At 50.0% G+C, this 19,407-nt stretch overlaps 6 protein-coding genes across 6 annotated transcripts; 3 read left to right on the forward strand and 3 right to left on the reverse strand.

The window, feature by feature from the left end:
• Window positions 1-1,265: 1,265 nt before the first annotated feature.
• Window positions 1,266-2,552, reverse strand: HO133_005915 (uncharacterized protein; the record flags this gene model as incomplete). Its single annotated transcript, XM_037296819.1, has 1 exon — window positions 1,266-2,552. One exon carries the CDS (start codon window positions 2,550-2,552, stop codon window positions 1,266-1,268), a length of 1,287 nt encoding a protein of 428 aa, XP_037148000.1.
• A 1,349-nt stretch (window positions 2,553-3,901) lies between these two features.
• HO133_005916 (uncharacterized protein) lies at window positions 3,902-4,758 on the forward strand (the record flags this gene model as incomplete). Its single annotated transcript, XM_037296820.1, has 2 exons — window positions 3,902-4,330; window positions 4,384-4,758. The coding sequence occupies 2 exons, from the start codon at window positions 3,902-3,904 to the stop codon at window positions 4,756-4,758; spliced, it is 804 nt and encodes a 267-aa protein (XP_037148001.1).
• Window positions 4,759-5,492: 734 nt separating this feature from the next.
• Window positions 5,493-6,863, forward strand: HO133_005917 (uncharacterized protein; the record flags this gene model as incomplete). Its single annotated transcript, XM_037296821.1, has 1 exon — window positions 5,493-6,863. The coding sequence occupies one exon, from the start codon at window positions 5,493-5,495 to the stop codon at window positions 6,861-6,863; it is 1,371 nt and encodes a 456-aa protein (XP_037148002.1).
• A 2,131-nt stretch (window positions 6,864-8,994) lies between these two features.
• On the forward strand, window positions 8,995-9,692 carry HO133_005918 (uncharacterized protein; the record flags this gene model as incomplete). The annotated part of the gene is made up of 2 exons (XM_037296822.1): window positions 8,995-9,137; window positions 9,308-9,692. The coding sequence occupies 2 exons, from the start codon at window positions 8,995-8,997 to the stop codon at window positions 9,690-9,692; spliced, it is 528 nt and encodes a 175-aa protein (XP_037148003.1).
• Window positions 9,693-10,706: 1,014 nt separating this feature from the next.
• HO133_005919 (uncharacterized protein) lies at window positions 10,707-12,142 on the reverse strand (the record flags this gene model as incomplete). Its single annotated transcript, XM_037296823.1, has 6 exons — window positions 10,707-10,823; window positions 10,883-11,085; window positions 11,191-11,459; window positions 11,507-11,614; window positions 11,671-11,696; window positions 11,747-12,142. 6 exons carry the CDS (start codon window positions 12,140-12,142, stop codon window positions 10,707-10,709), a joined length of 1,119 nt encoding a protein of 372 aa, XP_037148004.1.
• Window positions 12,143-15,708: 3,566 nt separating this feature from the next.
• HO133_005920 (uncharacterized protein) lies at window positions 15,709-17,950 on the reverse strand (the record flags this gene model as incomplete). Its single annotated transcript, XM_037296824.1, has 2 exons — window positions 15,709-17,761; window positions 17,811-17,950. 2 exons carry the CDS (start codon window positions 17,948-17,950, stop codon window positions 15,709-15,711), a joined length of 2,193 nt encoding a protein of 730 aa, XP_037148005.1.
• Between the last annotated feature and the right edge of the window lie 1,457 nt (window positions 17,951-19,407).

A 19,407-nucleotide genomic window follows, 5' to 3' on the forward strand; every position in this document is an offset into this window, starting at 1 on the left:
GATCGCCTTCTTTGCCTCGTACATTGAGATTGTGGCGGGGAGGATGCAGTGGTACGCAGCGATAAGAGTAGCAGGAGAGGAGCGGAGAGGCTGTTTCAGAACGGAGTGTGGGATCGAACGCTAAAACATGCAGACTGTACGGGCATCAAGGCCTACTTCCAAGAATGACAGAGATGAAGATTCAGATTGGCCAGATGGTTTTATTGGTGAAGTGAAGTGGTAACTTGTAAGAAGGGTCAGGAGAGGTTCGTCGCGGGGTCCTAGTCGCCATCGAGGCTGCAGGAAGACCGACCTAGAGGGAACTTGTGGGCTAGGCGGTGGCAGGGGAACTCTAGGGAGAATCTAGGGGAACTCTAACCCTGGCTCTGTGCAAGAAAGGTCTACGGTACCTAAAACATAGGGTGCTTACGGTTCCCTTGTTCACTGGGAAAGGCATCAAGCATCAGATACCAAAAAGGGCAGGCAGAACAAGATGACGGATGCTCAGCTCAATGAGGCAGCGACAGCAAGAGGGGAAAAGAAGATTCCGTCCGTGGGATTACCGAAAGTTCAAACTCTACATGTTGCTCATGTGCTTGCATACATTCTTCATGTATGATGCATGCTCTGCTCTGCAAAAGTGGGATCCGCGGGATGGCCACATCAAACAGTGGGAGAGGGGCAGTCTTATGCACAAGATCCGGAGCAATTTTCGGCGGCAATAGGGCAATGCATTGCGGCGGTGTGCAAAGGAAACGCAGGAAGAATAGAGGGTAGCGAGTGGTACGCATGCAACCAGGCTGAACCAGGCTTCATTTGCTGACAGCCAGCCTATGTAGGCTAGACCATATAGTCAAAGTCAACTTGCTCTTGCATTCTGCAAGGGCTTCAGGTACATCCAAGCAATGTATCGCAGCGCTTCTTGTTCGCTGGCAGACCTCTCTCTGTTCGCGCTCATGCTCGTATAAGTGGACATCTTGACCCCGCCATTCGCTATCGATAAAGCCCCTTCATCCCACTTGCCTAGCCGTTTGTGCTTTCAAGAGGCTTGATTCCGCTTGGCTTCAAGGATGATGCGCTTTCAACGGCAGCCAATCTCGGAGATCTTCAGCGCCTTGTTCCATAGATCTGTTGATGATCGACAGCGCCATGGACGTTAGGTCCTAAATCCATTTATAGACCTGGTTAGTGGTGAGCAATGATGTTGGTACTTGTCGAAGATGTACATGATAAAACGACTGAGCAAACAGCTCACTGTGGGAAGACATTAAATCAAAGTTCATCCGTCATCTCCCCAAAGCCCCAATTACGCTTCCCACCATCACCGCAGCTTCTCTTTCCCATGCCCCTGCTCTTCCTCGTGCGCCGCCAGGTCCTTGACTTCCTTTAAATACGCAATCTCTGATACTTTCTCTGACCCTATCCCTCTGAGTCCTCAAGCTTCTTGCATTCACGCCTCCTCTGGCTACCAGGTCAGACACCCTCCCAGCAAGTCCTTCGGCCAAACTTCGCCAGAAGTACGATGGCAATGACGAAGTGTCCAATGCTGCAAGTAGAGGCCGCAGGAAATTTGATCGCTCCTCTCCACCGTTTTTAGTCTCCTTCGTTGGGTGAGAAGGAGCTTTGACGGTCTCAAGCAAAGCCTCGAGGGCAACGATGTTTTGACAACGAGCAGAGACTTCGAGTAAGGTCCGGTCCAGATTTGGGAGATTAGCCAGAGCCCTGGCAATGGAGGCGAGAGAAGATGTTAGAGATGTGCGGAGGTATGACTGAAGGGCTGACAGAAGAAGCTGCGGGGAGAGGAGGTGGAGCGTCAGGAGGGCGGAAATTGTTCGGGCCTTCGTCTCTTCGGATTGGGCATAAGTTGCAGGTCCGCTCGGCGACGGAGCGAGCGAAGACATGGAGAACTCGCGGATGATCTGCTGCCCCCGATTCTGCAAAATGCTGTCAGAAGAAGCGAGGAGGCCACTTTGGAGACTCGAAATGAGATTGATGCGTAGCAAATGCTCGCCTTCTTCATCAGGTCCAGAAGCGGCGAGCAATTGGCGAATAGTAAGCAGCGTATTCGCTGCCCGTATCATGGCCCTGTGGTCTTCCTTCTTCGCTGCACTCCCAGTGCCAACTTCACCCATCTGAGCCTCAAGCTGTCGCCCGAGCAGTAGACATCTTCCCACCCCACGGCCAATCTTCACGGTCTGCCATAGCCTTTCTACGGCAACGCGGACCTCATCTGCAGCTTCGTACCGCTGTATGACTTCTCTTTCTAGCCGTTGATAGCCATCTGTGAGGTTTGCTACCTGAGCTTCGACCTCGCTGACAATCCGCTGGCCAGCATCGTCCTGGTCTTTTGTGTAATTAAGTAATGGCAGTGCGGATTTCGTTGTCAAAGTGTGGATATGTGTATCAACTTCTTGCACATCGAACAACACTCTTGAAAGCGGTGTAGAGAGGTCTAAGGGCGTGTCTGATGGGTTGTTCGTGGCTAGGACCAGCGAATTGGCGAAAGACGTAGGTGAGAAGTTTGGGTCCAAGAAGGTCTCATAATCGATATACGACGGCTCAGAGTCCGTCATACTTCACTAAATCCCCTCGACGGGAGTACTAAATCCCATCAATTCGGTTGCCGGGTTTATTGTTGCGAGTGTAACATGGTTCGTTGGAGATTTGAAACATTCTTGGCGAGCCGGCAGAAGCGCCTTACAAGCCTGCATGGCAAAGAACCTCACCTTATCGTTGGGTTGGGTTCTGAATTCCCCCAAACCGTCCAGGCATGAGCCTCGGGTTACATCTTGAAACATTACTACGACTGGTTTTCTGCTGCCGTCCCGATGACTCGACTGGAGTGTTTGAGGCCTGCCTCATATTTCTCCATGCAACGCATGAACAGAATGCTTTCTATTTATGACCCATGTATGTCTGTCTTTCCTAGTATCTGCTTTGACCTGGTCTTTGAGCTTCTTCTCATACCATGCACCTCTCCATTGTCCTCACGTTGCTGCAGTTTTTTATTGCAGTAGCTCACATCAATGCGCAACCTTTGAAACACTTGTCATCTTCCCAATCGCACCAGCAACACGTGCATCTGCATCACCATCGCAAAGACCCTGAAAGGTATTTGCCGATATCCAACGCGCAGCACATCTTGGAGTCAAACTTCGAGAACATCGTCGAAACTCGGGTTGAGACCGGTATATCACCAGATAAGCCACCAAGCTCCGAAAACCTCGAAACTTAACGACTTTCAATTACAAAAGCTATCGCCGATTGGTAACGAAAGACGACGGGATGGACCAGCCATCCTCGTATTCGACGCATGCATTTCCTCTTTTGTTCTGTCCAGCCTCAGAAGGATTCGAAACATCCGCACACCCTCAACTACACCACACCATGGTGAAATATTCTCCAGCTAGAATACCGTGTGTCCAGGAGGAAGCACGGCGCTACGTTGGAGGCTGAGAGAATACCAATGTTCTGACCTCGGTCCTCACCTCGGTCCTAATGGAAAGTCTTCGGATTTTGCAAGGCGGTGCTGATCATCGGCCAGAAGAACCGTCCGAATAACTCGATGTTCTCAGACGTCTACAGTATGGAGATAGATCATCATTAAGACCGTTTCCTCGCGCTGGTTCCGACCTAGCGTTGTCGCGCGTCGGGAAGACTGAAGAAATTGACCGTAGTAGTGCCGTTTTCCGGAGTTAAATTGACGGCGTTACTGGAGCTGAAGCTCCCATACCATGTGGCTCGCTCTTACCGTGAATACGAGTCGCTACCCTTTATAAACACCGACAGGCAACGGGACAGGCCAGTGTATATATAAAGAAGATCAGTTTACCAGGTTTTTCAATCACTCGTTGCTTTAATCCTCACTCCTCCTTCTCAATCAACAACACTTCAAGCCTCAGCTCCATTTGAAGTCATTTGTATGTTACAGAAGCTTCAGAACCTTTCCCTCCTATCCAAAAACTGCCATCCAGCCGAAAAGATGTCTGGACCACTCGCTGGTAAGACCGCTCTCATTACTGGCGGCAGCAAGGGCATTGGAGCCGCTACCTCTCTGCTCCTCGCCAAGTCTGGTGCCAATGTCGCCATCAACTACTCTTCAGACTCCAGCGCAGCCGAGGATATTGCCAAGCAAATTGGCCATGAGCAATCCCTACTCATTCAAGGTGATGCCGGCAGCATCCCGGACATTGAGCGTATGGTTTCCGAGACTGTGAACAAATTCGGCAAAATCGACATTGTGATTCCGTGTGCTGGTATCATGCTCTTGAAGAACCTCGAGGCCACGACGGAGGCAGACTTTGACAAGAGCTACCACCTCAATGTCAAGGGTCCTTACTTCCTCTGCCAGGTCAGCCGCCCTAATCCCCTCTTCCACGGCTGTGAAAGCTAACGCCCCCGAAGAAAGCAGCACCCCACATGCCTGAGGGTTCTCACATCGTACTCATCTCCACCACTCAATGCACCGCCACCACAGTTCAAGCGCCATACCTCCTCTACAACTCCACCAAAGGTGCCATCGAGCAGATGACCCGCGTCATGTGCAAGGATCTTGCGCCCAAGGGCATCTCGGTCAATGCCGTGTCCCCTGGCCCCACCGGCACGGAGCTCTTCTACAGGGGCAAGACGGAGCAGATGTTGAAGATGATCGCGGGATTCAGTCCTATGGGTCGCATTGGGAAGCCGGAGGAGATCGCGGAGGCGATTGTCTGGTTGAGCAGTGGCTCGAGTTCATGGATCAGCGGTCAGATTCTCCGGGCCAACGGAGGCATGGCTTAGGGACATGGAGGTCCAGACGTCGGAGAGACGTTGGCAGCAGAGAGCAGATGAGAGAATAACTGATGCGTGTATATTTGCCAACTGCAGAACTCTAGTCTCTCACAGACAAATTCAGGATGAATAGATAAGTAAGTAGGCGAATGAATTCAAGCAAATGGAATGAAACTCGGTCCCTCGGTCAGACCCGTACCACACTAGTGCACGTGGGGGCTCAGCGACCTATCAGAGCTTCGTGATGCAATCTCTCAAACCTTCTCTCAATCTTAGTCTTTTACCAAGCTGGCGGTAAGCCTCCAACAATGCTACGACACGTCGGAGTCGTACATTGGGCCATTTCCCATGGAGCAGCGCTCATAAAAGCGCAAGTTCCCCCATCTGAGCGCGAGATGTTGATACCTTCCAGATGGCACCTTCTCAAATTCTTCCCAGCCAGACGCCAGTCCAGAAGCCTAACCGCGCCCCATAACCACTTTTGGCTTCAAGAGTCATTTCACAGGTCCCGAAAGGAGCACCCAAAAATGGGCAATTTCCCTTCCCTCCCATAAGAGTCCAGCTCGTCGCACGTTCGCGATTGCATTCCGTCAAAGGGTAACATAATCCCCAAAGTAAAGGGTATTACACCTGCGAGGTGACATACTTTGTGGCTTGCAGCCTCCCACATTCTACACATCCGCCGGCGCATTCCCCTGCGACCTGCAGCATCATCCTGCTCGAGTCCCCAGCAAAGATTCAAGATGCCTGAGGACACGCCCCAAGATACTGCGTCCAAGCAGCGCTGGCTCCCACTCACCAGTCCACCGACCAGTCCTGTCGCATTGCCAATGCGTCCCGCGCTCGCAGAGTTACCGGCTCTTCCGCTGAACCAGAGACCTCAGCTTACAGCTTCGAAGACACTGCCAGCAGAGGTCCCTGTTGTTGGTGCGAATCAGCCCCTCACTCCTCCATCTACACCTCCGAAACCAGAGAACATCCGAGCTTCCGCCAGCGCAGACGGGATTGAAGCTATACTCTCAATCAACGTAAACCTAGGCGCGAAGCCATTCGGGATGCCCGAACTTAAAGCGGATCAGGCATCAAAGAGGAAAGCTCTAGGACCGGACACGGCACCGAAGCCGTACACTGGGGAATATCAGTTGCGCGAGGAGCTAGGGCGTGGTGCTTGGAGCACCGTATATCGCGCTGTAGAAAATGTCGAACCATTGAAGCAATTGACAAATCTGCCACCGACTCCTCCAACATCACCAACCGCTGGCGCGACTTCTTCGAGCAAGAAGGTGCTGGCAGTCAAGAAACCCTCCAGCCGCCAAGCGCACAAGATTCTCGAGAAGGAAGCAAAGATTCTCACTTACATCCACTCCCACGCCAATGCTTCAACTCATCTCGTCCCATTCCACGGCTTCGACTCGGCTCAGCATTCCATCATGTTTGACGCCGTACCTCTCAGCCTCGAAACCCATGCTAAAGCGGCCATCAGACGTCCGCTTTCGACAAAGACCATGTTTGACCCTGTCGTCGGTGCAGAGGAATGGGCCGGCCTCGCCGAGAGTCTGATAGATGGTCTCGCATTTCTTCATAGCGTGGGCTGTGTGCATGGAGACATCAAGCCAGCGAACATCCTTCTTCGACCTGGAAGCAGCCGGGCCTTGACTCCTCTATACTGTGATTTCTCCTCCTCGCACACCATCTCCAGCACGGGCGAGGAGCAGGAGGTTGAAGAAGTCAGCGCGGTCACAACAGAGTACTTATCTCCCGAACTTCTCGAAGCATTGTCCCCTCGTAACACCGACCGCGCCGTCGCAACATATGCTTCAGATGTCTTTGCCCTGGGAGTAACACTGCTATTCGCGGCTATTGGCGATAGCCCTTACGCGGGTGCGCGCATGGCGTCGCAAAAGCTCGGTATGGCGAAAGAGGGATTGCCGTTTGAGTTCGCCAGAAGGGGAGAACAAGCGAGTAGAGTCATGAAGGGTAGGGCGGTGGAGAGAGCGTTGAAGGGCGCACTGGCGAGAGAGGCGGTGAAGAGGGCGGCGGTTGCGAAATGGAGAGATGAAATCCGCGAGCCCTTGAAAAGCTGGGAAGAAGGCGGTTGGGCGAGGGGCGGATGAGGAAGCCAAGCGACGAATCATGATCTATTTCTTACGAAAAGCGACGGTGCTGGCGGTGCCCCATTGCGGCTAGAAAGGGGCTCTTTGAAGCGATATACCGGCGTTCTAGAAGACTGAGCAGGCATCATCGTCCTAGCTCTCTTGCAAGTATGAATCAGACCAATGCAGATGTCAAGCATCTGATTCTTTCCTCCTTTTCCATACATCCCTCGTCTCTCCCTTTCGTCTGCCGGTCACGCGACCATGCCAACACCCTCTCCCGAAGATCCACTCCTCTCATAGACGTCAACACACCAGCCCTCAATCCATCTCGCACCCAGAACGCTCCAGCAGCCAGTCGCCCCGACCGCATCCGTACAGTCCACCAGCTCGCTTTCACGCCGTGGACATCCCATCGCCCCAGCTCCGGATCAATGGATCGAACAGCCGTTGTACCTAGAGTGCCGTATGTAAATCGTCCCGGCGCCACGGCGCCGGGTCTTTCGTGGCGCCCCCATGTTGGAGCTTCAGCCCTGGCCGATCGAGTCCTTCCGGCTTCCGACACGGGGCACGAACCTACTCCCGACAATCGACTCCCCCCGGCCTGGATGTTGGCTTGGCGGGGCGGCACGAGGTGTCGAGGTGGGATGGGGATTTTCAAGGTTTCCCGGGAGGTTGGGGGGGGGGAAGGAGAAGTTGGTTCATCGTCGGGCTGGCTGATGGATCAATGAAACTCCCCGAAGCAGGACCAGCGATGGATCTCTCAAACCGCGATGCTGGCAGCCGACGGAAGAAGAAGAAGCTTTCTGTTTCATTGGAACGGGGGAGGTTTTTTCTGATTCCAGCACGGATGCATCAGCCAAGCTCCGGGCTTGGAGGATCAGATCTGCAATCCACGACGTGTCCAACCCACCGAGCTGACAAGTTGTCCCGACGATTACCATCGAGCCGGCTATGGGTGATGGATCACAAAAAACGTATGAGTCTGATTGACTAGCTTGTGCTACCAGATCCATGTCGAGCCATGTCTAGCTAGATGCGTCTCGGACATAGCTTCCCCGGGTTGGATTTGACTCCGGTGGACTGGTAGCTCCCACTCGGTAACCCTTCTCCCATGTGTTGTTCGCTGTGTCGGGACCCAGGTGGTTCGGCTGCAGGTATAGATGGTGAGGGTTGGTCGTCGCTTAGCTATAGTTATCTTCTGGCTTCTGACGTGACGGTCGCGGCTTGTTCGATGTCCTAGCAAATCCTAGGTAGGAGCAATCGGATCCCTGCTCCCTCCCTTAGCGTGCCTCTATCGGCCTCCCAATGCCTCTCCAATGCCTCCCAATGCCTCCCCAAGGCCTTCCCAATGCCTCCCATGCCTCTCATGCCTCCTATACCTCCCATTGCCTCAGCTACCTCCCCCACTAACCTTTGTTAGCACGTCATTTCCTTCTCGAGCCGGCCCCACTATTTTATTCGTGATAGGACTTTTGATTCATTTGCACGCGATCCAGCTTCACTAGACATGTTATCAGCTTTGTGGAACACCTTTCGTGTATGTACACACTATGGTATTGATTGAATTATCACTCGAATATTTCTCGACAGCTTTGGTGGAACAGCATAGGCATACTATCCGAAAGAAGATTTTTTGCGAGGCGTGGAAGTCTTTGGAATCTTAGTGTCTTTAAAGCATGTTCATGGATGTCCCAAGAGTGCGTCTATGCATAGAAACACAGCTTTCCGCGGACGATCGGCATTACCCTGTGGCTTGTTTCCCATGCCCGTCTTGCATTAGCATGGCCGACAGGGCATGTGGGTTTGGTGTTACTGTTATCCCGTGATTGATTGATTCTTATTGGGACCCTCGCTGCCCCGTGAAATTGATCCCTTGGGCTTTCGGGTGCACATTTCGTATCTTTCTGCATCTGATCAACAATGACAAAAAGTCTAACAGACACACGTTTGCTCATCAATAACAGGTTCCTGGCTTGTCAGTGTCAATGAGAGGTGGAAGCAGTCCGAAAGGAACAACGCACAGCTGAGGCTAAAGTGAAGGATCACAGCCCGTAAAGCAGCTCGTCTCTCACCTTCAACATCGCTCAACACTGACTCCAAGGATCGCAGCCCACCAACATCTCGTGGCTCACCTCAACGAGAAATTCCAATGGCTGCCACCCTGTATGCAGGCCCAAATCACGGCTTCTGGCCCATGCAATGGACTGAGACCAAGATATCTAGAACCCATCAAACCAATGGTTTGGACGCCGTCGACATCGCCGAACAAGATAACCCAATCGCTACTACCCCGTACGTATTCCCTCATTGTATAGCTTCTTGCCAATAGCAGCATTAAGATCGAATGATCTAGACCTCCATCAAGCACAGAGCAAAACAATGCAACGGCTACCACCCCGTATGTCTGCTCTCATTCTTTGGCTTCGTCCCAATTGAACGCGAACTTACACCAAAACATCTAGCCCGCCAACAGCCACGAATTGGGACGACATTGACCCCGTCACCGGGCTGAGCAAGCAATACATGACCGCCATGGACATCATCGACAGCTGCGACTATGCAGAACTTCGTCGTTTCAACGCTCTACTGTTGGCAAACCAGCGCCTTTCGATCGGGCAGCAGATAGAAATGTACTACGACGGAGGCGAGTCTGAGGAGCATAGGCGTAAGAGGAACGGAGGTGTGATGGAAAAAAGGAAGAGTGTGATGGAAAAGGTGGCAGCGATAGTGGCCTGTTGGAGGGGGGCGAAGTCGAAGAAAGCAGCGAGGGGCGGACGGGAGCACGAAAGGCATCTGGGGGGGGGGGACAGAGTCGAAGTAATCAGCGAGGGGCAAACAGAAGCATGAAAGGCCTTTTGTGAGCATGCTAAGAAACCAATCTGTTGAATTCAGAAAGGCAGCAAGCAAGGCGAAGAAAAAGATCCGGAAACACCAAATGGCTACACGGACACCCACACACTCTTCAATATAAATCCTGTAGTGCCGTTGTATCGTCGGACCAACGACGAGCCGAAGCCACGTGAGGTAGTAACCAAGGGCTGCAATCGCGCCGCAACATGTCTCTTGCCATGCTCACGGAGAGCTGCTGCAAATCAGTCACCACCAGAGTCGCGACGATGAGGAGAAGATGGTTTGGGAGGCACGCTGCGACCGACCGCACCCCACCCCGCAAAGACTCAGTCTCGTACCGAGGGTCCTGTCAAGTCTCGGGCTGAATCAGTCGTCGAATCTCGGAGACCTTGACATGAGCCCAGGGATTAGGGTTCGGGATCAGTCTCGACCAGGTCACTAGCCACTCTTTTCCTTCGAGCAGTAGGGCTCTGCGAGGTGGACGGTAACTGTTTCTTTCTCCTTGGGCCCGTTCGGACTGTTCGATTGATTGCTTGTTATCAAGAAGGAAGAGACGTGTTTGGATTGTTCGCGTGAGTGCAGCGAAGGAGTCGAGGCTTTTTCTATGGTGCCGAGCATGCCAAGCCTCAACTAGCGCAGAGGTGGTTTATGAGGGGGGAAAGCCGCTGTGCTTTCTGTAGCTTTTATTTTCTCTGGTATTAATATTACAACTATGGTAGCATATACAGCTCCAGTCTCCTATTCTTACAGACGCTGCTTTTCCAATCGAAACAACCCGCTAATACCTAACGCAGCAGACTATCTTCTTCCATCCCGTAAGGTCATCATTCAGTCGTCCGCCCATAGTGGTACAGTGGTATATGATCAATCCAAGCAATATCGCAGCCAAATCAGGATTATGATTATTTTTGGCGGCCTTATTTTCCGGCCTTAGCCTCGAGGGCAACATATAGTGGTAGTGGTAGTGGTAGTGGTAATGGTGGTCGGGAATCGTGAATCGTAATGGCGAACTCAGTAGTTCACTTTCGTCCATTGCCATGGCTGCTGTGGAGGCGGAACGCCCATCTCGTAAGAAGGGACGCCTTGCGTATCCGGCCATGAGGGTGAGTGAAACTCGTATTGTCGATGCTATGACCACTGTCAGTCGGTGCTCACAGTTCGAGTCACTCGAGTCATGAGTCACTTACCGGAGGAAGACTCGGCGCCTCAGGGGCAAATCCCAACGTAGTCTGATCATACTGACCCCACGCCGGTGCCGGAGGCGCTCCAGACAAAGGCGAATGCACACTGATCGGTTGGAAGCACGAATCGATGCTCCCACGTTCAGGGCGCTGAATGCCGTCTTGCGGGTAAAAAGGCTGGGGAAGGGCTTGTTGAGGTTGCAAGTAGTCTGAGAGAGGGGAATAACAAGAATCAGAGGAGGAATACAAAGGAGAATCTCCGGTTGGAGAGAGCCCGTAGAGCAGCTCGGGGACCAAGCTGCGTGGTGTCGTACCTATTGGTGCATGACTGGAGAGCTCATGGAGACCTCCTGGCCCTGAAGGGTGGGAGGCATATTCGCTGCTTCGGTGCATGTTAGGCTCGATGATGGAGCCGATGGACATGGTGCCGGAGGGTTGAGGGTTTGATGGCGCGGGTGCTGGGGCTGGAGGACCCATGTGTGGGCCGCTGAAGCTACCTCTGGCGGATGGACTTGAGGCTTCGCTGGTCGAGCGCTGAGAGTATGGACTCCTGAATGCCGATATCTCTGCTGGGATATTGTGCCTACCGAATATCAGAGCTGATCTTGTGCAGCGGGCAGGTCTACTTACTGTCTTTCCATGTGCCTTGCTAGCAGGTCCGCGCGTTGAAAAGGCTTGCGACATCCTTCTAACGTACATTGAAACGCAGGCTGTGTATTGTGATTCGCTTCGTGGCGTCTGTAGAATGACGGTCAGTACAAAGAACAGCTTTCGAAGACCGTTGAGTGCCATACTTGCGATGCTCTGCCCGAGTGAAGATCTAATTTGAAGTTAGCACTTCCCCGAACGCAAACCCAGGACCAAACGCACCTTAGAACATCCTGGGTACTCGCAAGCATGGACCTTCTTCCCCTTTTTTGCCTTGCTGATACGATGTGTTGTCGGAGTATACGTGATTTCGCCGCCCATCGGATCCAGCGCGCCCCCTGGCATTGTCATGATGGAACCCCGTGACGATCCTGAACCCGACCCTGACTCTGCTCTGTATGGCACCGACTTTGCTTTCTGTCGCTGCTTTGGACTTTCCCTAGGTTTCCCCGAAGCATCTGCAGGAGACCTGGATGAAGACCTGCGCCGTCGGGTTGATTCAGACGATGTCGGCTTCTCGTCGGAGGCTGATGGGAGACCGGTGGGAGGACTCTGTGATTTTATTGCTGTTGATTGAGCAGCCTCTATTAATTGTGACTGAAGTTGTTGGTCGGCCATGTTGCAAACTCTGCGCCTTGAATGGTACTAAAATTGGCTATTATCTCCGCCTCAATTGGATCTTTACAGATTTTTGATTAGGAAACCTGCTGTGGTGTGGGGCGACAACGGGATGGATGACTGAATGGGGTCTTTCGAGATTATGACGGCCTCAGCAAGGCTACTTAATCTTCGAGGTGGCAGTACAGGACATTGGTATGTAACGTTCAGCCTACCACGATGGTCATGCTGTATTAGGCCCGTGAGGCAGGCTGACGTAGCAGTATTAAGCAAAGATGAGACGGCGTGTAGAAATTGTGAAGCAAAGGATGTTTGTGAAAAAGAATAAGTATCATCGACGTGATCTGCAAAGCCGAGTGTTGACGGGGTGGGGTGAATGAAGGCAGCTGCCGAACGAAGCGTTGCCTAGTTGAGTTATCAAGACGGCTCGAAGCCATCAAAAAAAAAACCTACTTTATGCCTCATCGAGAAATGGTAATCTCGCTTGATGACCTGCATGGAGGATAGGTGATCATGAATGGCTATTTTAAACGCGGCTGTGCAAGTCATGAATTGTAAGAGACTTTTTGCTATGTAGTATGTAAAGTAGTTACCCGGGCGTTCAAGCCCACGGCTCAAAGGAGCTATTCAACGTCGTAGTCTGAGTGTGCTCCAATGCTCCAACTCCGGGTCGTGTTATAGTCATCTGGCCCAAGCTCCCTTCATTTCACGTGTCGCTGACTACGTCTCCGTCGCAGCACGGGCGACATGGCACGGGAGGATTTCGATCGATGATACGGTGGATCAGCGAGACGCAGGAACGCTGATGCTTGTCAAGAAGAGGTCAAGCCAGAACTACTCACTAGAGGATGTCAAAAGATCCAGCGTTCGCGTTTTGGCGATTGCGGTGTGTTGGAAAGTAATCCTGGTAGGATGTAACCCCTCTGAAGAGCAAGGCTTACAAAGGCTCTGGACTGTGCTTGGATAGGAGGTTGATGAGGTCGACAAAACGCATGAGGTGCATTAGCGTAGTATCTCGCACTATTTTTGGCATCAGCCTCGCTAATCCTTCCCTATCCGCGATTGGGGGAGCCCCTATCTTTTCCTCTTTTTCCTTTTCAACTATTTTTCCACTTATTTTTCCATGCCTGGTTCGGTGCAATGCTGGTCGGAGGATTCCTGCTTCATTCAGGGCCTAAACAGTGTGGACATTGTGGACAGTATGGACATGATTGGTGGAAGCATATTCATCGAATCATCGATGAAGCTTGAATGAAACATGCTCTGTTCAAACAGGGTCACAACTCACAAGAACAACAGCGCGACTGGTGGATCTTGGCAGCTGAACGCTACTTTACTGATGCATTGGAAAGTACCTTATCCTTGCATTGGACGTGTTTTTAAGGCACGGCCACGAGGTGATTAGAGTTACCTACCCTTGTACCTTACCGTAGTCTGTTTTATCTTAGGTCATCAGTATACTTTCAATCTCTCCTCTCCTGCTGTGCATTTTTTTTCCGGGCAAGGGCAAGGGCGAAAATCAAGCGCTCATTTGCCATGTGGCACTCGCCCTCCTAAATCATAAAGTAACAATGCCAAAAGGCGTCGCCGACATGCAGCACAGTCAGTCAGGCAGGAAGGCGAACGGCATCCCTCCGACTCCGTAGATCCTCGCTTACTCTACTTCTGCAAATGGGCCGAGAAGGAGTCTTTGTCTTTCCGCGCCTCCTCTCCGCATTCACTTGATACAAGGTTAACCTTCTGTTCCTGACGATCTCGCGTACCCTGTCCTGAACAAGCCAAGCCCCACACTCGATGGGGTAAAGAGCGATGCGACGCCAGATCTCGCGCGGACCTTCATCATCCTCATCATCCTTGTTGGCTTCATTCTCGTGATAGCTTCACCAAGACACCAACATCTCTAGGCCGCAATCCTACTTGTCCACAAACAAAATGCCGTCCACCCGTCTCCTGAACCCCCGACTTGTTCTGCCGTATGAATGAACTCATCGTGCATAACACTATCGTTTGCCTTTCCCGCCGGACGACACGTTGATGCTACCGCGTGGCCCTGAGTCAGAGTGCGCTTGAGCCCGGATCAGCATTCAGCAGCGTTTCATACTCGCTAGACTTTGTTATACCATTGGGCTACCACTCAACTTTTTTGGAGCTCTGCTAATAATAAGGAGCGACGAGTCAATAACCAAGACAGATCTGAGCTAGTCATCAGATCTTAGGACATGAGACGCGCTAGATGTGCAGCGATATGTTGGATGGCCGAATGCTTGAACGGACGACAGGATTCCGTTTTCTAGCTGAGGTGACCAATGCGAGAATCCTCAGACAGCTCGCTGCACCGCTGACTACCAATCTCCAACAAATGGCAGGTTGCAGTAGTATGCTCCTTCCGCGTACCTGCTTTTCGCGTGGGCGATCGATTGTCTTGGATTCCGTCGGCGTCTTGGTGGCCAACAAAAGGGTGCTGCGGCCATGATGCAAGTCTTTGGATAATCTTGATTGGCTCTGGTAAAGGGAAAGTCTGTGCACAAGTCCTAAATACGTTCCTGCTGCGAGTGGTTGCACATGGCCGCTCCTGGCTTTCTTTGGCCTTGTTCAATTGGAACCTCCCCTCCCGCTGAGCTGTTCTCCCGTCTGCCAATCCTCGCTACCACCATTCTTACTGTGAAAACTGACTACGTGCTGGGACCGATCTGCTTCTGTGGTACTAAGCAGTGGTAAGTGACGGGCGTCTTTCCATCAGCTGAGGCTGACTTCTGTGCCTTAAGTCCAGCAACACGCTCTCGGCGAACGGCGATACTGAAGTTTCAAGTGGCACATACCTCCTGAGGTAACTAGTCTTCACTTTGCAAAACCACAACAACGTTCCAGGATACCGGAATGGTGAGTTGGCGAGTTCTAAACCATGAGTACCCCTGCAGCTTGCATGGTGCCGACGTCGACGTACGGCGGAACTGGAGGTGGCTCCACAGATGATGGGTAGGGTCGTCATCGTCCACGCGTAAAGGATGTGTGCTCTAGCTAGGGTGAAGAACCGCCGCCCCTCTCTTGCTTTTTTCCAGTGTCCTCAATTCAAAGGCAGGTTCCTTCCCTCTGATGCGCAAGTATCCAGCGGACCCCTTTCCTCAACGGACTCTGCAAGAAGACCAAAAGCAAGCTCGTAACACAGTGCCGCAAGAATCACGCAATCTAGCTCCCTTCGCTGGAAGATCAGCCTTACTCGGCAAAGGCTTTCAGGCAATGCTGGACAATCATAGGAAAGCAGCTAAGAATCGTAAGGGTTTAGACATAAATAAGTTTATATGGCAGATAGTTGAGTGAGAATGTAAACACAAAGCCGAAGACCGCGCATTGCCGACGCCCGAATCACAGAGCAATTCATCTGTCGAGGAATATTAAATAATAAATCGCAAACGGTTTGACGAATCGAATTCGTCACCACAGTTCCCTTCCCTACCCAATGCCCCTTCCCGATATATCCGTCCATGACCCAGCCGAAAACGCCCACTCGAGTGATGCTTTTGCAACAAACGATGACTGAACAGGTTATCAGAGGAGTGCATATACATCTAATGTTTCTTCCCAGTCATACGAGCCCAAAAACTCGTCCGACTAGCCTCAGGATCGACAGGCGAGTCGGGACTAACGACATGGGTTCCTCCACGAACGGTCACCCCCGCACTGCCAGGCGACATCATATCCTCGTTCGAAAGCGGACTGTAAATGTCATTCGAAGGATTACGCCTCGAGGTCGGCCGAACCGATGGTGGTGGTGATGAAAGACCTGCCGCAGGCTTCGGTGGTGGGGTGGGCGCGGTAGCGTGAAGACTTGGAATGGAGTCACGAGCCTGACGTTTCCCTCTCGACACTTTATTTGCCACCGAGAAGCGACCAGACGACTGACTCAATGGTGACCCGGGGTTGTTCCTATTCAATGACCTTCGCCTGGACGACGAAAAAGATGTTTGACTCGAGAGTGCTGGGACCGAACCCTCCAGTTCTCCCACCGGGTCTCCTGGTAGCTCGGCGGGAGGTGCTGAAGGATCATACAACTCGTGAAATGGCCGCAGTGGTCCCCCCTGCGATGAAGGAAGCTCTGGTCTTGACACATCGCCGGCAGCGATCTCGGACCTGGACACATCGCCACCGGCAACCTCAGCGATGCCCGATCTCTCCCCAGGGTATCGGGCTTTCTCGTCTATCCATTGAGCTTGTGCAGCTTCGGCTTTGGCCTTGGCTTCCTCGGGAGTGGAGCCTTGCATTTCGAAGCGTTGATGCTCGTTGTCAACGCCAAGCTCTTGTTTGAATCCTTGTCGGTGCTGATCCTCCATATCGTTATCAAGCATTTTTGCCTTTTCTGCCTTCTCCTTCTCTGACTCACGCTTAGTCTGGCGCTTCTTCCAGAGGAACGCACCAATTGCGGCAGCGATGACAAGAACACCCACGACAACACCCACTGCGATACCCACAGTCTTGCCAGTCGAAGAACCCCCAGAGCTCGTCGTATCACTTGGAGCTTGGATAGCCACAAGAGTTTGCTGCATGTCCTCAGAGAACAGGCATTCGGAAATGGAGAAATTCTGGCGTTCCCAATCCACAGTGAGATATGCTTCCTGAAGAAATGTCCTTCCCAAGGTATACTGCGTACTGTTATCCGCCCTGCGCAGCGGGAAATAGTTCGTATTGCTGGTTAGATTCGCAGCAGGCGGTGTCAACAGTAGATCAAAACTGGCATACGGTAGCGTGATATTGATTGTTTCTCCACCACTCGTTGAATTACCTAGCGTGAACGTGACACTCGCATTTTGGGCCGTCAATTGAGAGCTTAACGCGTCATCGACCAGATAGAACCCATTCGTGTCGTTGTACGTCAATCCAAACGCTGTTTCAAAAGCTTGACACGCTTCCACAGGGAGCCAGATCTGTGCCTCTGTTGAGTCGACCAAGGCCATAATACCACCATTTGGTAGCAGATTGCTTGTAGTCCCATTCTGGTCGACTGATGAGATTGACTGTATTCCCACCAACAGACTGCGACCCTCTTGCGGTGCAAATGATATTGACAGGTTGTTTGGCACGAAACGCCCTGAATCAACCCCTCCGAGCGTCAGACTCCCAAGCACTTGCTTCAAGCGATATTTGTTTCCAGCTGTATACCCAAAGCTCAGACTTGGTATCAGATTCTGGTTCTTTAGCGTAGTCATATAGCTTGCTTTCCCCTGCTCTTGTTGTGTAAAATTGGTCGAAGCCGGATTGACGCCGAAGAATCCCAGGTAAAAATCATCCGTCGAAAACGCCCCAACGATCTGGTCCGGTAGAGAAGGTCCACCACTCCCTTGGATCCCCAAGCCCACTGTATCATTGCCATATCTTGCGCTACCCGTTGAACCCAGATTCTGTTCTGCGCCTAACGCATAGAACCCGTACTGGCTCCAGGTGGAAGAGGAGTTGGGGTTGAATAGAAGTCCACGGCCGTTTGAACATGTATCATCGCCTACAGCACATCCCTCCGTCTCAACGATCCAGGTAGTGGAGATCTCGTTGGAGACAAAGACTCGGACGTCTTGAATGGGTGTGCCAACTTGGATAGTGAAAGAAGACCACGGGCCATCATCACCGTCCCTAGACCGGGTCAGCAAAGTTCGGACTTCTTGCGAGCGTAGAAAGATACCAATTTTGTGAGGGCGCTACTGAAATGGGTGTAGGCACTGCCGATGCCGATGCTCGTTCAACCAAAGCAAAATTGGAGGCGGACACAAGCACTATGTATTGCGAGAGCCAGAGAAGGCGAGAGAGGATAGGTGTCTGCATGTTGAGCCTTGTGCGCCGGAGCGCTCACAGAAAGGTTAACAACCGGACGCTCCGCACCGCAACTTGCTTGTCAAATGGTCATCGTAATGAGGTTTCATTTGCGATGTCAAGTAGGAGGAGAATGAGATGGTTCATGTATTTGGCGCGAGAATCATAGCATGTCAGCTTTGCCCCGCCCCAACCCAGAAGTGGAGATTTATCTCAACCTCCATGGCTTCAAGCATAATAATCTAAGTAGCCCGCCAATCAACGGTCGAAGGATTCGCACTAGGATTCTCCTCAACTTGGTTCACCAGATCCATGGATACTGGCGGTAAGCACAACTATGTATCCGATAACCGCCCGGAGGCAACAAATGCGATTTCTACCATTATTATCAACACTACCACTCCATAACTACTATATAATCTACACTCAATAATCTAGATCCATTCTATAGACTCTATTCAATCCTTTCTATTATAAAATCGTTTTATATAATCTCCTTTATAATATAAAGAGACTTTATATATAGCGTATCCCCCTCTAATCTTTAATACTCTCCCACTATTATTACTAATTTCTCTACTAAAACGTCTCTTCTAAATATTAAAATAATATATAAAATACTATTAAATAGTATTTAAATCTTATTAATTATAATTATTTTATAATAATTTTAATAGAGTAGTAATTAAGATAAAAGATAATCGAGATTAAATATCTTCTCTATCTTTTTTAATTAATTCTATTACTACTAGCTCGAGAAACTTCTAATACTTTTAATAAAATATTTCTATCAATTTATAAAGCTTAAAGATATTTAAAAGATTTTTATTTAAATATTAATAAAGTAGAGATATTTAATTTTAATTATAAGCTCGCTAAAAAAAAAATATAGCTATTAAAGTATTAAATCGATTAATTTCTTCTATATACTTATTATAATAGTAGAAAAGCTTAAAAATTTAAAACTTTTTCTCTTATATATTCTAATTATTCTCTTTAAAAGTAGATAGAACTATATAACTATTTATACTAATCTTATTAAAATATTTTCTCTTTTTAAAAATAGAGTTATTAATTTCTTTTATATTATATATAGTAATTAGAGCTAGAATAAGATTATTATCTTATTAAATTATTATTAATATATTATTCTAAACTACTATAATAAGAACTCTATATAAAATATTTCTTATAAAGATTTATTTTATCTCTATAAGTAATTTTAAGAGATCTAATTAATTTAACTTTATAGTTTTATATATTATAATTTCTTTATTTTTTAGAATTATAATTAGTTTAGATTTAATAAAATAATTATTTATAAAGAGAATAAAGTTATAAGATAATATATTAATAACTAATTTAAATATTATAGCTAATATATCTTTAAGATCTTTAACTTTTAATTTATTCTTAAGATTTTATATAGAAAAATATTAGATATAATTATAGAGATAATCTTTATTATT

The sequence above is a fragment of the Letharia lupina genome, assembly GCF_014066315.1.
Source record: "Letharia lupina isolate WasteWater1 chromosome Unknown contig_22, whole genome shotgun sequence".
Lineage (NCBI taxonomy): Eukaryota > Fungi > Ascomycota > Lecanoromycetes > Lecanorales > Parmeliaceae > Letharia > Letharia lupina.